Here is a 24,792-nt window from a genome sequence, read left to right as displayed (position 1 = left end):
TCTTTTACACTTTACTTATTTATTTTTATTTTAGAGAGAGAGAGATGGGTGGTGTGCAGAGGAAGACGGAGAGAAGCAGACTCCCTGCTTAGTTCAGAGCCTAACAAGGGACTCCATCTCAGGACCCTGAGATCAGGACCTGAGCCAAAATCGAGTCAGCCACCCAGGCGCCCCTCATCTTTTACACTTTAAAATGATTTTACCAAATACTCTTCAGTAGCCAGTAATGTCTCTCACCAAGCAGATTCTCCAAGTTATTTGATTAGTTGACTTTTCTTGGCAAATTATTATCTACACTTTTAAGACAGATCATTACCTTACTCTGTGAAAACTTATTCCAGAAAAGATACTATATTTTTTAGCAAGTCTATTTTGTTTGAATCATTCTTATTTTCAAATTTATGATGAGCTGAATTTTCTCAGGCTATAACTTAAATGACTTTGTAGGTACATACGAGGAAAAAAGAAATTCTCCTCAAAGAGGCAATATGAGAGACTGCAACTAGGTTGGCAATAAATTCTTACTAAACTGGGTATGTTTAAGCAGGCTATATGACCGCCAAACCCTTCATAATATGTATACTATTTCAGTCTTGGTTGTATTGATTTTGCCTTCATTCACTTCAGTCAGTTTGAGATTATGCAAATGTGAAAAGCCTTTCCTTAAGGAATTGACTCATGCAAGAATGTGACAAACCCTTTGCCTAAATTATCATATTTTCATTTTTATATGGTTTTAGCCATTTCTATAACTACAGTAGATTTCTGATATAATATTGCATGTCTGTCTTGATCACTACACTAGTTCCTGGTATAAAGTAGAATATAATTAACTATTTTGTGAATAAAAAAAATTTCTCAGCTACACTGGTGGGCATCCTGTATTTGATGTCATAGCTATTTCTGAAAATTTTACAAAATTTTGCTAAAAGCCAATTATTTCTTAGTTTATTTTTAGATAGTTTATGTTACAGGTAGGATTTCCCAAAAGGATATTCTGAGATGGAATTTAGTACCCAAAATGTTCTTAGGAAGTGCCCTTGGGGTCAGCAGCTGTGGTGGGAAAGAGAGGTTATAATTGAGGCTTGACACCTCCTTGTCTGACCCCATTCGTAACTCTGGAGCTAAAATGACCTGCCAAAGTTGTCCTGAGTTTGCAATCCAAAAGTTGTTAGAGGCAGGTTGCCCTGGTGTGTAGACTTGAGTGAAGTGGCTTTCTGCAGCTGAGGAAATCTCTGACATGTGGGTTGGCAGAAGGCAGTCAGCCAGGAGCATTCTCAGATGCTAAGGCAGGTCCTTCCTTGAAGGGAGATCTAAGCAGTGGTCCTTTAATGCCGCATTGTAGCAACAAATCAACCCATGTCTGGGCAACATCAAATATGTAACCAGGGGAGTCAGGTGTTATCTTTGTGTAACACAAGACACAAATCTGACTTAATTTGGCTAACTAACACTGTATGAGATGGGGAAAGTTAATATACTTCAAAGAATGCAAGATAAAGTAATACAAAATGTAGTTTTTGCTTCAGAGAACAGAAAGCTTAATAAATATAGGGATTTTAGAGAGATATGAGAGATAAGATTTGAGCTCATTCTTTTGATACAGGTTTGGTTTAGTAGGTTTAGGGAACAGTGAATTCATTGCATGTTACATGTCCTTAGGTAATATAGATTTGCCTTGTATCAGCATGGTGAAATGGAAAAGCCTGGCATATTTGAATCTAGCATCAAAAAGCTTATCTGGAAGTGTAGTTAATTAGGTGAAGTGACAAGAGATAAAACCAGAACGATAAGTTAGAAAAAAATCAAGAAGAGACTCATACGTTCAACAAATGTGTCCTCCCTTCCTTACCCTACTCCCTCTCTTTGGCAGATAAACAGATGTTTGTAATATATAATTTGAAAACTGAAATAGTGACTTTTCATGTAATTCTGATGAAAATCAAGGAACTTATTTGAATAAATAAGTAATGATGCTGCAATTACCTTAAGGGTTTCAATTATATATGGGAAGAATCAATATCTTTATTTATCTGCTTAATGGCCTCTAGAAAATTTTGTAGTTTTAGCATTTTGGGGCTAATACCATGATAACACACCCCATGAGTGATTTTTATAGGGAAAGTGTAGTCAATTACTTTGCTTAAGTGTTTTAGGAGAGTGTTTGGTGAAAAGAATTATATTGTTTAAGATTATTATCATTATTGTAGAGAAAGTTTCAAAAAGTGCTTAAGTTGCTTATTCTTCTCCCCCATGACAGGATAGCAGATTTTCAGTTTAAACAAGTAACCTCTCCCCATGGACACTTTTAGCATAATTTAGTTGGAAAATGTGTTTATCCTTAGCATGAGAACTCTTCTTTGTTCCAAGAGTTCACTAACTCTTTTTTTTTTTAAATAATTTTTATTTTGTTATATTAGTCACCATACAGTACATCCCCAGTTTTTGATGCAATGTTCCATGATTCATTAGTTGCGTATAACACCCAGTGCACCATGCAGTATGTGCCTCCTTAATACCCATCACCGGCCTATCCCAATCCCCCACCCCCCTCCCCTCTGAATCCCTCAGTTTGTTTCCCAGAGTCCACAGTCTCTCATGGTTCATTCCCCCTTCTGTTTACCCCCCCCCTTCATTCTTCCCTTCCTTCTCCTACCGATCTTCCTATTTCTTATGTTCCATAAATGAGTGAAACCATATGATAATTGTCTTTCTCTGCTTGACTTATTTCACTTAGCATAATCTCCTCCAGTCCCATCCATGTTGCTGCAAATGTTGTATAATCATTCTTTCTGATGGCTGAGTAACTCTTTCAATTATATATTCATCCCATTTTTCTACCAGACATTTCTTTTCTGGAAACAGAATATATATGTGTATTCAAAAATGGATAACATCATTAACAGCTCAAAATCATAGCTCAACAATTAGGACTAGTATCTATTGGCTTGATTAATAGTTTTTATAATGATAATTCAGAAGTGAATGCTAACCACCGTGGTCACAAATTGATCAGATGCTCTGTTCTGATGTTTTAAGTCAGATGACTTTAATAGGGCTAAATTTTAAAAGGACATTTTGAATGTAACTCTCCAATAATCATTAGCTTTATGGTAAGTATTTTCATCTAGTGATCAATTTGAAGTTTAGTTTGGACAAGGGAGTTTTCAGATTTTTGGTTGACATAATTAGATATCTCTCTAGTGATTTTGATACACAGTCTCAGTTGCAAACCATTGTGTATTATCAATACTTAACACAGATTGCTGTTCCTCAGGCTTGAAAGTCAGAGCTGACTGAAAAGATTTTTATGTGGAAGTGGATGGTATAAAGAAGGAAGGCTATCCTGATGGCTAAGTCATAAGAACTACTGAGAAGGACTGTAGATTTATTCTGAACTGGGTCTGGAATTATATGTGGGGATTTGCATCCAAGTTCTTGAAATGTTAACTAGATATATGTTTCTAGGCTTACAGTCATTCTTACATCCTTCACATTGACTCTGGAAAATTATCTTCAGATTGACACATGTTCTACACCTGGATATTGCATTTTAATTAATTGACACATGTTCTAGACCTGGATATTGCATTTTAATTAAAAAGCAAACAGGGAAAAGTCAAGAAGAGATCATGAGTTACTTCCAGGCATGTATATTTATTCCCTTGGTTGCATTTTAAAATGTGAAAATTCATGATTTATAAATATTATTGGGTTAATAATATTAATATAATAATAATTGGGTTAAGATTTGACAAACCAGAAAACTCTTTTGGCTTGGCCCAACTTTTGTTGGCTTAAGAACTTCACTAAAGCAATAATTGACCATGATAACTTCAAAGCTGAGATTGCATTTAGAGATCTTTAGCTTTGGAATATTGTATATTTTCTTCTCGTATTTGCCATATACCTAGGATAGCAAATTATACACATATATTTTTCCATACCGTCTATAATGAGGCTATTATTATATAACAATTTAAGTCACGTCTTTATCGGTACATGGTAGTTTCCAGACTTTTGCTATTACAATAAATGCTGCAATGAAGAACCTGTATTACTTTACATGTCAGAAGCTATATCTTTCTATCTGTAGGATGAATTTCCAGGAGTAGAATTCCCATGTTAAAGGACAAGCACATCTGTAATTTTCATAGATAAAATAAAATCACCATCCATTGAGGATATTGATTGGGCATTTCCAGCAGCAATGTATGCCAGCACTTTTTCCCAACGGCCTGTGAAATAGAGAACAGGGCATTATCACATCTTTGGATATTTTTCCAATTAAAAAAGTGACACATGAAAAAAAAGTGACAAATGATATTACAGTATATTTTTGTTTGTATGGCTGTTTAGTTTGCTTACAACAGCAAAAATTGTTCTCTTACAATTCTGGAAGTTCAAAGTACAAAGTCAAGTTATCAGCAGGGTCATGCTTCCTTGAGCGTCTCTAAAGGAGGATATTTCCTCTTTCAGCTTCTGGTAGCCTCACGTATTCCTTGTCTTAAAGGTGCATCATTCTAGTTTTTTTGCCTTCACATGGCACTCTGCCTGTGTCTCTGTGTCTTCAGATGGCCATCTTCTTATAAAAACATGTCATATTGCATTCAAGGCCCACCTTACTCCCATAAGACCTTATCTATTTAACTTCTTAGGTCTGAAACACCTGTTTTTCAAACAAAGTCATACTCTGAGATACTGGTGATTAGGAGTTCAATATATCTTTTTGAACTCCTAACAACACCCAATAAATATTAGCTTAATGAATAAACAAGATGGGTCTTAAACTGATATATTTCATCAATATAAGTGGGACTGACTAGCGTATTCTATATGGGAGATGCACAGCTAAAGCCAAAGCCAAGATAAAATACATCTCTATAGTTTTAAGTTTTACTGTCGTGTCAAATTAATAGATGTTCTGTACTCAGCAACTAAAAAGAAGCTAGCATAGACTCTAGGAAACCCTACATTTCTAGTTATCATACATTGTTTGGAGAATGTGTTATAGGAGGAATAGAGTTCCTACTTACATTCTCTAGAATCCAGTATGGGCAAAAACAAAAGGAAATATTCTGACAGGAAAAGTAAAAGGTCTCCCACTGCAAGAGGTAGTGGGAACCAAAAAAAGTAAGGGATCAGATAAATAACTTTTTAACATTTCTGGTGTACTTTTTAAAAAAGATTTTATTTATTTGAGAGAGACAGCAGCGTGAGAGAACACAAGCAGGGCGGAAGGGAAGAGGAAGAAGCAGGCTCCCTGCTGAGCAGGGAGCCCTAGGTGGGGCTGAGCAGGGAGTTCCACATGGGCTTTCATTGCAGGACCCTGGGATCATGACCTGAGCAGAAGGCAGATGGTTAACCGACTGAACCAGCCGGGCGCCCACTTCAGTGTACTTTTAACATGTATTTCTCTTATTGTGAATGATACTGTCTAGCTCTGTTTTTCTTTTTCTGACTATTATCTTTTCATCATCCATGCTCTTTTTTTTCCGTTGAGTTGGTTGTCTTGCTTCTTAAGTTCTATAAGCTCTTCACATACTAGAGAGATCAGCTCTTATAGTAAGTGTTGCAAATATTTTTCCTCTGTCATTTGGCTTTTGATATCTTTATGGCATATCATAATGGGCATAAATATTTTTAAAATCAAATGCATTAATAGCTTCCTTCTTGTGTTCTGAATTTTGTGTCTTGGTTAGAAAGCAGTTTCCTAGTATTGTAAATTTGCTTTGGTTTATTGCTTTTGAAAATTTCACTTGTGAAATTCAACTTTACACATTTGATAGGGTGAAGAGATAATGAAAGCAAGGCAAGAAGTATTTTGATGTAAGTTTCTTGAACTTTGGCTAATTATGACAAAAACAAGCCATAGAAATTTAAGTATTTTGATACTTAAACTAATTCCAACCTCACTAAATTGAAGACCTACAACTGATATTTTCACCAACTTTTTACTGACACAAATGTTGAGAGTTGGCTTTAATTATCTCCACTTTATTTTAGAGTGACTTTTCCATGATAATATTTATTATGCATTTAAGAATAGAGAGACTGTGCCTGAATAATGACATTTAGGCACTTATTCTTTACTTGATACTAATGTACTATACGTTTTTAGAAAAATTTTCATTAAAAGTTATTTGTTCAAATGCTTTATTTCTCAACTTACTTATGTTATTAGAGCAAGCATATATATATATTTAGGCTATTTGCAAATAACCGCAAAGTGCATTGAAAATTTTAAAAAATCATACTGAAATTAAAATAATTTAATATTTAATCTTATCTCTCATTTGATATTTAAATATTCTGATTTTTTAAAATTGTGACTTCTCAGAGGCATTTTTTTGTTGTTTTTGCTACCCTTTTCTAAATGTTCATTGAATTTGTTAATCAATTAATTTTATTTAATTATGAAAGCTTAGTATATGTGGCTTAGATAACACATTTTCATTGAATTGAATATCTACACCTGAGAGAAACTTTTCTTTTTTCCAAGTTTCAGTAAGTAAGTTTATGGGCTTGGCTTACTACCTGATCATTATAATTTTTAGGGATATTTTATATTAATGTGAAATACAATGGTAAAAAAAAGAAGTGCCACAAATAAATAAATATGCCTAAAAAATTTTAAAAGAAAATTTAAATAGATCTGTATATATTATATTGGGAAGAAGAAGCTGATATAAGTAAATTTAATGTTATATATTATATATAGACATATATGTACTGTATATGTATTTTTTAAAAAGATTTTATTTATTTATTAGAGAGAGAGCAATGAGGTAGGAGGAGAGGGAGAAGCAGGTTCCCCTCAAGCAAGGAGTCTAACACAGGGCTCGATCCCAGTACCCTGGGATCATGACCAAGCCAAAGGCTGACGCTTACCCACTGAGCCACCCAGGAACCCCTTACTATACAAGTACTTAAACATGAAGTGTGTTTTCATGTTCCTTAGTCACCTGCGTAATTTTAATCTTTATATCCAGACTTCTGGACAAAGTTTAAAATTCAGTAATACAGAAAACTGGTCTAGTATTCAAAATATATTTTGTTCTATGTTCTTAATCAAAATATATCAGACTCTTCCCAGGGATTAAGTAAGAAATGTTAAACTGCTCCAATATACTTTGCAAGTGCTAAATATATGAGTCTCAGCCCTTATTATATATGTTGTTCTATAAATATATTGGTATCCATTCTTATGTTCTTGATGAACATATTTATCTTCAAATGTACAAATGATCATTTACCCAATAAAATGCACCTCTATGACAGCAAGTGTTCCATATATGCATCTATGAATAACAAAAAACCCACCAAAATCCAGGAAATTATCCTAATGTATTGAAAAGAACCAGGTGAACCGAAACCTATTACAGATTTAAAACCAAAGAGATATTTCCTATTGGAGTTATACCTGAATTAAATATGCAAGCTATGTGTGTTGAAAATATATCAGTTTGTAATTGGATCTTCCTTGAGGCCATTCAGACATGCACGATAGACATGGCTTTTGCTCTCACAATTACTTTAAAATTAATGGGGAAGGAGACTATCTAGTGTACTATCTCTCTTTTCATAATACATTTTTTTATTCTTCTCAAAGAAATGCATAGCCAAATGAAAAATAGACATTCCAATTGTCTTTTAAATTGTTTGAATTCCACTATTAAAGGAAACCTAAGGGGCAAAGTCACAAATTAATTTGTTTTTCTAGTGAACATTTTTAGAATCTAGAAAAAAAATAGAAGGTATTATTAATTAGTATAATTGACAAAAAATAGCCTCTGTGACCCCTCTCTAATCTCTGTTTGTCATTTACATTGTTTATATTAACATGTCCTATCTACAAGAAACATTTTTCTAAATTTCATTCTTCTTGCATTTTTTTTATGAATGTGTGTGATATGTAGTTAGTTTTTATTTTTAGAATATGGCTGGATACATGTTAAATGCGAAGTAAATCTCTGTGTTTGTTGATCAAGTGAATTCCATTATTGGATGTCTTCTAGAGAAAGTACAGTGTGCCATAGGCACTTGGAGGGCTCAGTCAGTTAAGCATCTGCCTTCACTTTGGGTCGTGATCTGGAGTCTAGGGAGTCTGCTTCTCCCTCTACCGCTCCCCCTGGTTGTGCTCTCTCTCACTGTCTGTCTCTCAGATAAATAAAGTCTTCAAAAAAAAAAAAAAAAGTACACTGTCCTGTTAGAAATTCTTAGCTCATAACCGGAATATCTGTAGGTATTTATTTTCAAAGCCATATAAAGGCATCCAATAACTACCAAATGAAGTATTTAAATATTTCCATCACATTTTCAAAGAAAATATATTAGTTGTGCAAAAATGCCTTAATTTAAAAAAAAATGCCATAACTGTACTGTTATTGCAGATATCCTCAAGTACATTGCTTCTTCAATCACACTTAAAATTTAATTGCATAGTTCGCACTTAAAAATCACTGAAATTGGTTTAGAAGAACCTTCAAATACTTGCTTTCTCTATACTATGATTTTTAAAATTGAATGAATTTCAGCTTATGGTGTTCCAGAACAAGTTTTAACATCTGTGAATTTTAATTGACATAAATTTCAATTAAAATACCTAAAAAGTGAAGAATTTATTTTTTACAAGTGGGTTTTGCATACCATTTGAAGATTTGATGAATAATTGTTCTGAATATATGAATTATTTTAATGTAAGTAACCTATGTAAGTGTTATCATAAATAATAATTTTCTGGTTCCTCTGATGAAACAGATGGAAGCAAATAACTTCTAAGAGTTGAAGTGCCACAGAAACATTTTCTAATAATCCAAAATTTTCATAATCATGACTAACGACTTTAAATTTTTAATTTTTAACTCTCAAAATGATCTTATATTTAGATTTCTAGCACCAGTTCCATCTCAGTTCAATCTGGTTCTTCGAATGAAGATTTAGGTCATGGTCATCAGATTCTTAAAGTTAGATAATATTTACACAAGGACTTTAGAAATTCTGGAAGCTATAATATTCTAAAGGATAAACAGTAGAAAAGATTAGTAGAATAGCCCCAGAGTTTTTTATATACTCATATGTGGGGATAGAACAATGCCATAGTAACAATTAATAGACACCACAGACGGAAGTCACAGCATGCACCCTCAGAAAGCTGACCCTGTGTCTACCTGTAAAGAACCGACATTATTAGACAGCACACTGACTATTGAATACTGTAAATTCTTTCCCCCTTTTCAGAATTGTTTAGCAGAATGGTCAAAAAGTAATTGCTATGCTGATGTTAAATAGACAATATGTGTGATTGAGGCAGTGAACCAGACTGACCAGCGCTCACATGGAATTTGATGGAAAAGAAATTCATTCATATGGATTAAATGGATTATGAAGAAAATACAACCGGGTGTGGGAAGGATGAGAACAGATGTTGAGAAGCAAAATTCTGCTCATATTGGATGCAAATCATTTCCCATGACAGGGAGGAGGATTAAAAGAGGGTATGCGTGCCCAGAAAGAACAGGGAAATGTTTTTATATTGACTTGTAGACCAGGTCTTCACCATCCACAAGACAAATTCTTTAATATTCTGTTATTTATTGAAGGTCAAAAAAAAAAAAAGTTGAAGTCGGAAACTCCAGCTCAAATACGAGAATACACAAACTTTAAGTCCTTTAAAAATGTATCTGCCTTTGGCAAGTTAGGCATTCATTTCAGATTTCTCAAGATTCACTCTCAGTGAATTACCTCATTCATGCACAGCAGTTTACCAATCTCTTGATTTTCAGACACTTTGCCAATGATTTGTTCTGAGGAGTGCTGCTAAATTAATTTTCTTGGGCAAGAATTTTGAGTTGATCCTCATTTTGATAGAGTAAAATCGAAACATCAGACTATTAACTTAAAGTCTTCCAAGCCCTAGTACCAGCCTGCCTTTCCAGCTTTGCTCCTTAACTGTGTTCCGTCACGTACTATATTCCCCATATCAGCTGATCTATTCCTATTCCCTTTGCATGCAGACTTACCCACTTTCCTAATTTTTGAAGGAAAGGAAGCTAATTATATTGTATAAATGTTATGTACCAGCCTCTGTGGTAGACCCTTTTATACATGTTATGTGAAATGGTTGTTATATGAGATAGGTAGGCATTATTGATCTTCAGCTCTGTACAGGCAAGGAGCCTGAGGTTTTGACAGTGTGAGTAACTTGCTTCTTATCACATAACTAGCAGAAGAGCAGACTCTGGAAAGAATTCACATGAATCAATGTCCACACCTCATTCTCCTCATCATATCACCCAACCCATGTTATTTATTCTTTTACAACATGTTCTTTCCTTATACTAATATCCACACTTGTATTTTTTCTTCCCAACAAAGCTTTTGTTTTTCCCACAGTTTCTTCTGTCTTCAGTGGATTATTATTAAAAATGACTTGTATCATAAATATTTATCATAACTATTATTCATGTTCATAACTAATTTCACTCAATTTTAAAGACTTCTACAATATTAACTACTTGAAAGTTGAATATATGTCTTTTCAATTTTTGTGCTCTCATGGAGGTTACAAAAAGTGTATAGGATAACCATTAGACAATATTGGAGTTCAGTTAATGAATGAATGAAGAATGGCTAGCTATTCCCTGTGAATACTCCTAAACTACATACAGTTATTAATAAAGTAATATATAACAAAATAAGTATTCAAGTGTGCTGCAGTACCGTTTGAGTTTGCTGATGATGAATGTAATGACCATGAGTTGACCTTTTCTGGGGTAGTCGTTATAGAAATCTAAGATACCATTCCATTTCTAAAATATTGGTTAATTTTCAGTGGCTGGTTTCAAATGCCAGATCAGGACTGGATGCCTTCTTGCAGAGATTCTTTATGAGGTACTTCTTTTTCCGCTGCTACTTTCTAACCCTTGCACAGTGTGTATCTAGCCACAAAGCCACACATTCCTTTGACTCATAGCCTCCTGAAGCAAATATGTTAACAATAGGGGTTTTCCGTGAGACCATATATTTTCTTGCAGGGTTCATTTTAACTCATTTTGCCTGAGTAGGTGGTAATATCATTTACTGTTACTATATTAAAAACATAAAAGCATAAATAACATTAATGCAGACTTTTTCTGGTTATTGCTTTTAACTGAATGCCCTTGACATCAGGATCAGGGTAGAATATTAAAATAACATTGACATGAATATTTAATATAAGAACTTGCATATAAATCCTGGTTTCAAATTTAATATATCTGATGGTAATAATTAAGTTCATTATAAAAAGTAGAGGAGATAAGGAAGAAATAAATGATAGGACAAATGATTTCTACATATGAATTATCCTATATGAGCATGAGACTAGTAAGTGAAAAATGGAAGACTTAATTAAAGTCACTACTCTATCTTGAGTAAATCATAAAGAATACAGTCCAGCCTGCTCCTTTATCAGAGGTATATTTGAGATTTTAACTAGGTATTAAGGGATGGTTTCCCTAATTTTATTTAGTTGTTTGTTGTTACATGCCTTTAATATAATTGTCATTAATTAACAGATTATTCTTGTGAATTAGAAAGACAATAGATGTCTTCCTTTAAGGGAGGTACAGTATCTAGGAAAGTAGAATTGAGTATTAATTCCCCAAATTATACAAAATAGAAAATCATAAAATCCTAAGTGACTAAATAAGAGTTATTATCAAAATTACTAGATTCTGATCTATTTTAAGTCAAATTTATTTTTTTAAATAATTGAACATTCCTAGAAACAAGTTATCCTATGCAGAAATGAGAATAAAAATATGGGTTAGTCTTAGGCCCTTCCTGCAGAAGCTATCTAGCATTTTATTATTGGTGGATTAATGTGGTTGAGGGTAAGTTGTACTCATTTGATTTATGCAAAAAAAAAAAAAAAAAAGGATGGTGAGTACCTAGTAGAATGACACTTCATAAAGATTCTGTTAAGGGGTTAATCTTATCAGTGATAACTCCTACCAGGACACTAGGATAATGAGTACAAAATCTGCTGTGTCTACCTGGTCACCTAGACATTAATGGATCCTGAGGAGATAACATGATGGAAAGAGTCTTGGCTGGGAATATAATGAGAACCAGATTCAGATCCCAGCTTGGCTACTTACTAACTTTAGGATCTTGGCAGATTGCTTATCCTTCTCAAACTCGCCTCCTTATCAGTTAGATATGATAGTATCTGTTGAACAAGATTGTCCTGAGGACTACATGAGTTCATAAGTAAAATCAACAGCATTGTGCCAGGCACAATTCAACAAAAAGTAGCGGTTATTCTTATGATCTGATGGAATTATTTTCCAGGTGACTTTATTTCATTTATCTTTTTAATGGGTGACTTTAGAGGGACAATAATGTTTACTAACAACTGAAAAGCTATAGCTGAACTAAATATCTAAATATAGATCTTACAGATTAAATAAATCTTACAGAAATTGAGTTTCATTTATAAAGAGAAAAAATGAAATTCATAAACATTATTTGGAAGTTGATAATTATTCCTTTGCCCCTGGTGTTGGAATCCATAGGCTTGGATGATTGATTCTAGTTCTGGTATGTTTGTGTTTTCCTTCTCGGTAGCATATTGCAGTGTCCTCTCCAGAAGGTCCATGCTGGCCCTTGCTGAGTTTATTCTTCCCTATCAGTTCTGAAATGTTCATTACAGATACCTCTGTGCTGCTTTTTCTGTAACATTGCTAAGATTAATCAGTAGGCAGTAAGGTGTTTCTGCCCTAACTACAAGCCTTCACCAGGACCTCTTGGTCTCTATTATCTACTTTAACCCCGATTGCTATTTACTGTTATCACTGCAATCATAGCTACTGTTTGTTACAGAACAAATTTATGTAGTCCTTGATGTTCTCTTGCAACTCAATAAGCTACTTTGGCCTTCTCCTACTCTTCATGACTACTTTATGTTGAGCTGGGAGGAGATGTTTCTAGTTCTCCATGGAGTTAAATAGAAAGTAATAGTTTCTAAAGTGCTGACAGAAAAAAAAAAAAGTTTGTTTTTTTGGTTGGTTTTCCTGCCTGCCTTTCCAAATTCCTGCCCCCCGCCCCAGGACTCGAAAAGATCAAAGTGACTAGTTACCCTGCAGCTAAAGTGTTTTTTCCTAGACTGTTGGCTGTGCCTTTCCTAGTCAACAATCACATTCCCTATTGATATAATTGATTTAATACAACGTAATACTAACTGAATGTTTTAAAAGTCCACTAGGAATTGTGGTAAGCTCTTTGCCTATACCATATAATTTAGCTGTTATATGTATATGTTAATTTCTAAATTAAAAGTATCTGCACTATTTAGGTTAGACTAATATACTACATCCAAATTAAATAAGGTTTGGTAGCAACATTAACTTCTAAACTATGTGTAAAATCAAGGCAATGATATTTAATCTCACCTTTACCTCCCAATAAATTGGTTTCGGTTGCTTAAAGAATGGAACTGAGAAGGATCATGTGTCTTTACTCAGTCCAGACAGGAAAGAATACAGTAATTGTATCAGTTTCCTGTGGCTGCTATAACCCATTACCACAAATTTGATGACTCAAAACAACAGAAATATGTTATATCACATTTCTGGACGCTAGACTTCTGAAATCAAGGTGTTGGTAGGCCTGCATACCCTCCAGAAGTTCTAAGGAAAAACCTGTTTCTTGCCTCCTCTAGCTTCTGCGGGCTGCCGTTGCTCCTTGTCTTATGTCTGCATCACTGTCATCTCTGCCTTCTTCTTCATGCCGCTTTCTTCTCTGTGTATCCCTATCTAATCTCCTTCTGCCTCTCTCCTGTAAGAATACTTGTAATAGTATTAAGTCCCACCTAGATGATCTAGGATGATCTCCTCATGTCAAAACCCCTAACTTAATTGTATCTGTACAGACCCTTTTTCTAAATAAGGTAATATTCACAGGTTCCTGGAATTAGAGTGTGGACTTATTTTAGGATTCATATCAGCCTACTACAATGATTGTTTAGCAATATCTGCCATGGGCAAGGGGAGTGGGTATTGGAATAGCATGCATGCCATGTTTTGCCATCAGTGACCCAAACTCTCTATTTACAAATAAGTGTTAGGTTATGTGACTTGTCCAAGATTACTGCATCAGAAGAATCCCCAGCAGGAATCACATGGTATACAAAATTGGAGTAATGGTAGAGAGTTTAGCAAAGGGGTTTTAATAAAGGTGTGGGCAGGGTTGAGGAACATCAACAAGGATTGTTGAAATATCTCAAGATTAATAATGGAACTGTGAGTCCTGAAGGAACAAGGGGAAGGTTACCCTGAACTGACAGCAACTGTAGCCTTTGGGGGTTGCAGGGAAGTGGTGGGGACAGATACTAACCTCATTCTCTTCTCTCCTCAATATTCTCTTCTTGCTTTTCATTGGGTGACCCCAAATGAAAGCCAGGAGACAAGGTTGTCTCTTGTCATCCATTTGGTTCAGTTTCACTGGGCACATGGAGAAGTGAAGAAGGATGGAGAATTGATATGGAGGGGTAAAGAAAAATAGCAGGCCAGTCCCACAAATCATTAATGTCATAGCTGAGAGCAAAGTCTAAACTTCTTTATTACAAAATTTATTATAATTTTCAACATGTCAAATTTAACTCAACAAATATTTATTGAGTACATGCAAGTTAAAGCTTTCCATGTGGCAACACAAAAATGCCTGGGATTTTTTGCAGGTTATAACAAAAATAGACTGGAGGTAATGAAAAAAAAATAGACATTCTTTTTACAGTAGTGAAGAAAGTCTGAACTTAAGTAAGAGTCAGAATAAAAATACGTAGAACCATATAGATTTGTACTCCATTGGGGAAAAACAATTAATAAGACTTGGCAAAATATTTGATATGAGTAGAATGTAAAACAATGGGAAAAGATAGAATCCAAGATTCGAAAACCAAGTTAGAAAATGTTCTAAAATTTAGGAAATTATCAGTTAGCAGACAAGCTCTTATGGTTAAATTTACTTTGTGCCGGTCCAGTAGGATATCTATGTCAAGATGACTAGAAAGCATTTGAAATATGGGTTGATTCCTGGGATGAGGTAGGTTGGGAAGGGGGGAGTATGATAAATATAATAAAGAATCTGTTCATTTATTAAGAAAATTGTATCACTTCCTTACTATTAGTTATACACTCTATAAAAATTTGGTAATAGACTAATGAATATGATAAAATAATATTACTACTTTCAGAGACATCATCAACAATGGCAGATATTTAACAAATAATTAATAAAAATGAAATAGGAGATACACACTTATAAAGAGCTATTTGTTCCTGTTCAGAGATGACAGCTGAAATTACAGGTGTGGAAAAGAAAGCTTAGAATATGGGTACAGCATAATTTTTATGTTTGGGATATTTTGGACAGATATTTTACACAAGCATTGTGGATATGATTACAATGAATTTTGTTTTCTATCCTATTAATAGCAATGCTACTTACAGAGCTTCGAATTAAATCAAATTATGAAAAACCACACAATTTTACAGTGAACTCCATATATTTTTGATAATTCTGTCAACTCTCTTAAAGTCGTAAAATATACGGATGCGAGAGATTACAGATGAAAGCAAAGAGTGTTAGGGATGAAGCCATGGTAGCATTTCCACATTGAGGGTATGGAAGGAAAAAGCAAAAAGCAGGATCAATAATTGTAATGAGAGTTCTCAGAGAGACTGAAGATTTAGGATAGAATAAAATATTAACATCAGCCACAGAGGGATTTTCAAAAAGTAGCATGGTCAGTGAGATAAAACAGTGCAGAAACTCAGGAAAATGTAAAAATGAGAGAATAAACATGTTGACTGTTAAAAAGTAGGCCATTGGTGCTTTTTCAAGAGTGATTTGAATAGTAAGAATGCAGTAAGTTGCAAAAAACTAGAGCCCTAGGGAGTGAAAGACTATAAAATGAAGAAATAGCCGAAGTGGAAATAGCAAATATTACCAAAGTAAAGAAATGGCAAAATTTAGGGAACTTTCACTTTTGGAATATGGGATATCTAAATATACTGACTTGTAGTTACAGTGAAGGTACCAACATAGAGTAAAGATGAAGTTATATTAGAGACAAACAATGGCAAATCATTCACGGGAACAAAATGGGATGATGTCAATTACTGTTTAATTTACATTAAACAGTAAATATTGTGAAAGGTAGAAAGTTGTTTTTGTTATTTGTGGGTTTTTTTTTTTTCTGCTCAGAGATACACATCATAATAAATGTAATAGAGTCAATAAGAAATTTAAAAAGATAACAAAGGGCTATTTTAGAAGGATCAAATCAGGAGATTTAGGACAAATCTCCTTTCCCAAATAACATTTGAAAGTTTGAGGAGAATTAAATGGTGGGAGTTGCCTCTGGCCAAGGAGTGACACAATGGGAATATCAAGGGGAAAAATTTTTATGATGATGGTAAATGCTTTATTGTAACAGCCAACGCTGGAGTTCAGTCTGAGAGAGGAATAAATGAAGCATAATAGAAAGCAGGCATTTAAAAAATTCTGAATGAATCCAGTGTTCTTCCCACTACTGCAAAACCTTTCATGATCTGGCCTCTACTTGCATTTCCGATCTCATCTCATTGCCATCACAGCTCTTGTTAAATTCCAGACACTTGAGTCTACACAGACTTCCCAAATTGACCCAGCTCTTATGCTCTTTCCTTACATTTGTCTGTCTGCCTTCTTCTCGTAATTCAGATCTCAGGACACATTTCCTGACTACCTTTATTTAAAGTAGCTCTACAACCACCATTTCATTATCTATCACAATATTCTATTTATTTTGTCTATAACTTTTAATTTTATGACTTATAATTACTTATATGTCTGTTTTATACTTGATTTTCCTGTATATTTGTTGCCTCTCCCAGTAGAGTGAAAGCTTCATAACGATAGAGATGGTAGATAGACCCAGCTTCAGTAACAGTGGCCAGCACATAGCAGATCTCAGTAAGTATTTTTAGGTGAGGAAATGTATAACAAAAGGGTAGGAAAATATAAAGATGAAGGGAAATTCAGTGTAACTAGGGGTAGGGGGAGGTAAAAAACACAGCCAGAAAGTAGAAATCGACCTAGTATGGAATTACTCATGAAGTCATGAAGTTCATTGTGTAGCACTGTTAGCAGAATCTAATCTGAGACGCAGCTTCTCAGTGGGTGAATGGTGGAGAAAGGGGATGGAACACTTTTGACACTAAAAGTTAGAAGGATCCTAATTTTGATTGTTCATGTTCACCCAAAAGATGCCCAGAGATTAGAAAAGAATGCTGAGCCCAGCCAGCAATGTGGACAGACTTAAATTTAATGGCATATCAATTCAGTCTGTCTAGTTGCTGTTCACCTACTCACACAAGTAAATTATTATTTATTCTAGATGCTAGGAAACAGATGCATATTTCATTTATTTTATTATCTAGATACCATCTGCAGCAAAACATGTTTGTAAAACATTATTATGGACCAATAATTTTATTCCATCTTTCATCACTGCTGTCAGCATTATCTCCTTTGTTTTCTTCATCCCCTTCACCCTCACTATCCTTAAGAGAGGCATTTGTGCCAAGCATTCACAAATCTGCTGACTGTTGTATTAAGCACAGTTTTATGTCTGCATTAATTGTCTATCTTTTCTCTTCCTCTATCCCTCTTTTTATCTTCCTTATCCCTGATGCAATGAGATTTTACTCATTTTCAGCTGGAGGGTATTGAAGTAATGGTCCATAGACATAATGAAATAGTGAAAGCTTGGCTGAAGTTAACATTTTTAAAAAACAGAAAAGCCCGTAAGTTTTCACTGGCCATATTTTTTTTTTCCTTTTTCTTTTTGTGAAACCGCTAACCAACATGAGTGAGAAAACAAGTTTAAGTGGCAAGGTATATAAACATCTGAAGGCTGGGCAAAGTGATACCTTAATGTGACAAATGGTATTGCTTACTTTTATTATTGTACAGAAATGTCTTCCCTCCAGACACAAATAGAGATACAAACAGCATAGGCAAGAGAATAATGGCACACATGCTTCAGAGCTTTTTGTCTATTCCCTGGTCTTCCCTTGATAGTTTAAAAAAAAATGTCCTTATTCAAACCAGACTTCATTATAAAGAAAAATGTTCTTGCTTTAGAGTTTTCAGTGTAGCACCTGTTACATCCTTCCCCTCTGTCCAATGAGAAAACTCTTTAATTCACCTACAAGAAAAAATTTTATAAAGCAAAAGGGAAAACAAAGACAGAAACTAATTTTATTTCTGAAAAAATAGATAATGCACCTGTCAACTTGTATTTATTCCAGTGGCCTTTGGTAACATTTTCTAGTGACAGCAGCAAAGATTCCAAAATTGCTTCCACAGGCCCCACACAGAGATAGGTAACAGGGGACATTATTAACTTCAACACGGAGCAATTTATTGAAATCCAACACTCCATTATTAAAATATTGGAATTTTTTTCCCTTTCCATCCCACTCATCACTCTAAATGAATCCACGTTCTCTTTTCTTTATCTCTTTCCCTATCCCCCAAAAAAGCCATCTGCTATTTCCTTTATGAAAAAAATAAAACCTACAATTAGTGTCTTGTTCATCTTTTCTTTCTCAAAAAAAGAGAACTATTATGCAAATACTCTGCAATTTGGTTTCAAATACTCTTTGTAATGTGATGAGCAATTTTCCTTAATACAACCCCAGCTTTTTTGCCAGGACTTACTAATAGATTTTTTAAAAGAGAACTTTCATGTGACTTTTTTACACTCTTCTGATGTAAACTTTTCACATGCATATTCAGAATGGAATTATCATTACTCCTTGAGTTGTAAAAGAAAAAAAAATTGTTTATGTATTTCATCTTGAAAAAGAAGCCCGAAATAACCTCTAAGTCTTTCTTTTACCTTAAATTTCATCATTTTCTTTCTCAAGAAATGGCCTGCACCGTATAATGCTTTCAGGAAATCAGAGAAATATGTTTTCTTTGGCTTTTTCCGAAAGCGTATTTTAAGTGATGGCAGTTTACCTGTTAGTGCAAATTTGTTGTTTGATTTTAGTTGCTCCTCAGGAAATAAAGTATAATTTGACTCAATTCTTCAGGTACGACTAATGTCAGGTGTTTGGAGCTGTCTTCTTGTTAACAAGATAACCATCTACAGTGCGAAGTGCTGATGGAACTGAAATTTATAAAGTACAGTATCATAAGAAGTAGAAACTGCACTAAGAATCAGAAATCCTCAATCTTAAATCTAATCCTGCTACTTATCAAATATCACCTGGGAAGTAAGCCCACCCAGCTTTGGTTTTCTCCTTTTACAGCTGAGAATTACTATGTCCTTTGACTGCTTCTAGTGTTATAATGGGGATCAAACCACAATTGTAAGTGACTATTTTTGCAGTGGATTATAGATACATCTTATGACAACATTCCAGAGGTCCTCCATTTTCATATTTCCTACAGTAGCTTAATCTGAGGAGCTTGCTACAAATGCAAATTCCTGATCTACTTCTGGCCCTGATCATCTGGGAGTGAGGCCGGGATAATCCGCTACTTACAAATGACAAACCTAAGGTGACTCTTATGCTCATAAAAGACTGAATGCCACCAGAAGAGAAATAGAGAAAATGTAATCGGTATCAATTTAACTTAATTAGATAATATCTAATTTGGAACTTAATTAAATTAGATATTTAATTTGATTACATGTTTTGTTTATTTGTTGGTGTATATGTGTATATATGTGTGCACATCATAATTCAGTGAAGGAACCCTCTGGTTTATACTTTCAATATTAATGTTAATAATTAATTAAATAATAACAATACAGTATTACTTGGCTAACATTCTTCTACGTACTCTCCTTATAACTACATTGGTTTGCTTTATTTCAAATGTTTACTAAAATATACAGTAAGTAAAACCGAAATGTTTCTACCTTTTGGATCCAGATGGGGCCATATTCATAGTAATAACTCAAATTTCTGGCTTTGCTGATTATGCAGAAACTCCAACCTCTAAAGAAGTCTCCCATAAAGTTTGGACACTTACTGGGTGCCTCATATGTACCTATAAACCGATGTCCCAGTCACGGTGTTCCTGTGATATTTGCAGTGTCCTTCCTTACCGGCCTGGCCCCCACGTGGAGCATCTCTTCTCTCTGAGCCAGAGAGGTCCTCCCCCTGGCACCGTTGGCTGGTGCCACTATTGACTGGTACCACCTGAGGATGCCAGTGTTCTTGCTAGAGGTGATGCCCCTCAGTGCTCCCTGGGCTGCCAGTCCTCAGGTGTTGCTGTGGTGGGGGGCTCAGCAAGAAAGCGTAGAAACTGGTGTTCTCCCCTGTTCTATGACTCTGGCTCCCTGGGGCCACTGAGGAAGGGGGAATTGCAACATATATTTGGAAGCCATGTGGAACAACAATTTCAGCTTCTGCCCACAAAGGCTCAAAAACAGTCTTTTGAGTTGAGATGACACCATTTCACCAGCTTATTGTTTCTGTTTGGCCTTATATCTCTTCTTTCTCAAAGACACTTGCTTATTCTGCCCCACTCTTCCTTACTCAAAAAAGTAAAAGGTTATACCTCATCTGAAACCCTGGCTGGATCCGGTAAATCCACATACTCCATCAGGCATACACCATAATTGTCAATAATCTTTAGATTCAGCTGAAATCAACACCACTAAAATAGTAGTGGAGATTAAAAGTTAATAATGTCCTCTCAAATAGCTCTAGGGTAATAATAATAAAAGTCAAATACTTCTACAAGGCAAATAGTAAAAGACAGAAGTCTAGAGTGACTCTCCACTCCCTTTCCTGCCTGTGTTTCACTGCCCAAAGTAATCATTTTCAGTATCTCAGCAATTTATGTTTTTCACTTAACTCTGTTATCTAAATATAATGCTTACACTGTCAACTCTGGATTTTTCCATTTTATACGTTATATACTAACTTGTCACTATGAACAACAGAAATGTACCTTTCACTTTCTTCCCATCACCCCCTTGCAGAAGTATAGTATACTTCCCTTCCCTTCATTTTCCAGTATAGTCATATGGTGTTTGCTTATATCAGCATTTCGTATTTATGTCCTTATGCTTATGTAACTATCCCCAGACATACTCTATAGTAAATACATGATTTTCTTTTCTTGTGAGTGTCTTGCACTTTACATCAAATCAATGTCTTCATTTTACTTTTGCTTAGGTTTCTGTGCGTCAATCCTAATTTGACCTTCAGCTTCTGCTAAATATACATACTCTTAATGTATTTTAAACTCATTAGGCATTCTGTCTTCTCCATCTCCTGGTATTACCTTTTCCAGATCTATATGTCCCACTCCATTCTGGACTGACTGCTATCTTGGTCTCCTGTACAGCTTTTATTCTGGAATATCCCTTCACTGTCATTTTTTGTTTCCTCAATTAAATGTACTCATTTAACCACCCTCTCTTGTTTAATGAACACATCTAACAGAAGTGTGTGAGATAAGTTTGTTGGTTTTTAAGATTTATTTATTTGAGAGAGAGAGACAGAGGGAGAGTATGAATGGGGGAGGGGAAGAGGAAGAGAATCGCAAGCAGACCCCCCGCTGAGCACAGAGCCCAATGCCAGGCTTGATCTCATGCCCCTATGATCATGACCTGAGCCGAAACCAGTAGTCCAACACTCAGCTGAATAAGCCACCCAGGCGCCCCCAGAGATGAGTGTTTAAGAGCAGACACGCCTGAATATCCACTCAATTGAAATTTTGCTGGATTTGGAATTTAAGGTTTAAACAACTTAAACTTCAGAATTTTGAAGTCACAGCTCCATTTGGGAGAAGAAACTGGAAGGTGGCCCTAATTTCCTCCACGTATAAATTTACATAATCCTACTATTTTCACCAGAGTACTTCCCTTTCCATTTTGCCTAATGCCCATAGTCCACAATCCTTTTGATGGAAGGGAGGAGATCTGTAGTCTTAGGCCCCTCCTAAATACACTTTGAAACAATCCTGCTAAAGTCAGTTTCTCCCTCCTGCTCCATTTGCAGAGATTTGTGGTGCTAACACTACTTGAGCCTTTGGTGGCTTACACATGTGGTGTCAATTGGACTTCTTAGTTTCCCTACCTGCTACCTCAGGCTCCAGATGTCATACATACACTAAATTAGTTACGACTAGTAAGCCACTTCCTACTCTTATTATTCTATCTTTATTGCCTCCTCTCTATGACTGTTGGTGTGTGCCCCTTCATTAATTCCTTTGTTGCTAGTATAATGGAATTGAGAGGAAATGGAAGTAAATTTTTTTGTTCTATCTGCCATGCCATCTTAAACAAAAGGTCAATAGAGCTTTCCGTCCTCAATTTTTTGTTTTGAAAAATTTCAAAGTTACAGAAAATATTCAAGAATGCTACAATAACATTCTCATGGCTTCAGTGTAGATAAACTGACTGATAATAAATTGCCATATATGTGCCACCCCCTGTGTGTGTCTGTGTGTGTGTGCGCGTGCATGTATGTGTGTGTGTGTGAAAGGTCCTATCTGTTTCAAATTGTAGTAGATAACTTAAAATAACTTTTAATTGGAGGCCAACTTTAAGATGCACTGAATAACTATCATATGTCCAATTTTATCTTCATTTAACCAAAGTGACATGATTATGATAAAGAAATTAGAGCTGATTTGTCATTTTATGAAATGATAAAGTTGGAGTAGACAATTTTTTATAGTCTTAGCTCTCAAATTTTATGATTCTATTAATAATACATCACTTATAATTTTGGAAATGAGATAAATTTGAGTAAAGACAAAGTTATGGAACAAAATGTCGTATTAAAAGGTTTATTTTTCTACATAAATCCACAATGGCATATTGCTTATAATTGTTTAAGCTTTGATATTTATAATTTATAAATTACACCTGTGTATGCTAAATCCACACTAATAATGGATGACTTAACGTTGGGTCACCTTATACTACATGAAAATAACTGCATTTGTATAGATTATTGTATTCTAGAGCTAAAGATCAAAAGTTAAAAATCCACAGTATAAGCTAGGATTTAATATCAACTAACTTAGCAGCAAATAAAATCAAATATTGTCCATGTTACAAAATAGAAAACACTAATATTAATTTTATATGCATTCAATTTATAACATTTTCCATTTTAACAGAAGTATAGTCTTTATTTTTCACTTAATTTTACTTGCATTAAATCACTTTAAGACTATAATAGCTGCAGTAATGTCTTTTCATTTTTAATTGATTCCATTGAATGAGAGTGCATTTTCAAAATTATCATCAGTACCATTAATATAGTGCTATAAAGAAATTTAAGTTGAAATGATGGTGTTATTTATTAATTTTTTTATAGGAAGCTTTGATCATGGCAAGTATGGATCATCCACACTTAGTCCGGTTATTGGGTGTGTGTCTGAGCCCAACCATTCAGCTGGTTACACAGCTTATGCCCCATGGCTGCCTGTTGGATTATGTCCACGAACACAAGGACAACATTGGATCCCAGCTGCTGCTTAACTGGTGTGTCCAGATAGCTAAGGTAAGTGCCTATTACTTCCCATGGAAATAACTCTCCTAGCTTTCTTTCTCCTATTCTAAGATAGTGTGGATATTGAAAACATATCAAGTCTTTTAATATATTTGAATAAATTAAATTACTTTTGCTATATTGAAAGACATAGGGAAGTATTTGCATTCAAAGCACAGATCAAACACGTTACCCATCTTTGGATTATTTTACTGCTAATTGTGTTATATTGACCAGATGCCAAAATAAATAGCTTACTGATCAGGAGAAAAAAATGGTATATGAAATTTGTTTGGCTCTTGGGGGGGGGTTTAAATATTATTTAAATCACAAACAAAATCGAAGAAAGCAAAGATTAAATTCTGAATTGTTCTAATTTTAGTTGATTTTATTAAGATAGTATTACATTCAGTTCTCAGTATTACAGATGACCAAGTTCGAAATATTTTCCTAGACATTTTAATAATTCTCAAATAGTCTTTAATGGTTGGGGTTTTTTGATTGGTACAAGTCATGGTATGCAACATACACAAGGGAAGTGGCATGGATCTCAGCACCTGGGGTGATGGGGACGTGGCTATGTGGTGAGCTAGAGAACCCCTACTGTCTTCTATAGGACTGTGTTTTTTTCCACCAGAGTTATGTGCTCTTACAGTTTTTTGGAGGGGTCAGAATTCTGGGGGTTTTTTTGTTTTATGTGACTTCTCCAAATTTAAATCTTGGCTCGAACTTTTGAATTGTTCTGGACACCAAACAAAGCATGTATGTCCTGCAGTCAACCAGTGTGAAACTTCTGGTGTACATTTTTTATATTCAAAGAACCCATTTATGATTATCTATACCTAGAATATTTCTTGAAAATTTTCTCCTAGATAAATAGATCTGAGACAAGTTTTAATTCTCTATTTCAATTTTTATTTACATCAAAATTTGACCTAATGTTTGGTTAATTCTACAGATGTGTTCATCTTTGCATTTGTATAATATAAATGTCAAAATGTTAATTTAGTAATTCTAGTCTGTTTCTTTTTAAGAACGAATGAAAATTCATTTCTCAAAATAGAAATTTGAGGTAATTCTTGAAATGTAAACCCAAAAAAGCATCTGAGAGAAAAGCCCAGTTTAGTTTTATATAACATAAATCTCATTATACTTTCTTTATGGAACATTTTTATAATTTTGCAACAATTACATAGCAAACTCACAGCTTAGAGGATTTTTTATAGTT

The 24,792-nt window shown here is 34.6% G+C and overlaps 1 protein-coding gene across 5 annotated transcripts in view; it reads left to right on the top strand.

The window, feature by feature from the left end:
* The window catches only part of ERBB4 (erb-b2 receptor tyrosine kinase 4), a 1,065,595-nt gene that overhangs the window by 890,516 nt on the left and 150,287 nt on the right, over positions 1-24,792 (top strand). For all 5 annotated transcript variants that reach the window (XM_034655108.1, XM_019802141.2, XM_019802140.2 and 2 more), the window contains one exon: positions 23,391-23,576. In XM_034655108.1, coding sequence (XP_034510999.1) covers positions 23,391-23,576 — 186 coding nt within the window. The remainder of the gene's footprint in view (positions 1-23,390; positions 23,577-24,792) is intronic.

This window comes from Ailuropoda melanoleuca, chromosome 2 (assembly GCF_002007445.2).
Source record: "Ailuropoda melanoleuca isolate Jingjing chromosome 2, ASM200744v2, whole genome shotgun sequence".
In the NCBI taxonomy this organism is placed as follows: domain Eukaryota; kingdom Metazoa; phylum Chordata; class Mammalia; order Carnivora; family Ursidae; genus Ailuropoda; species Ailuropoda melanoleuca.
Note: the sequence above shows the minus strand (reverse complement) of the source record. Positions and strands in the feature narration are given on the sequence as shown.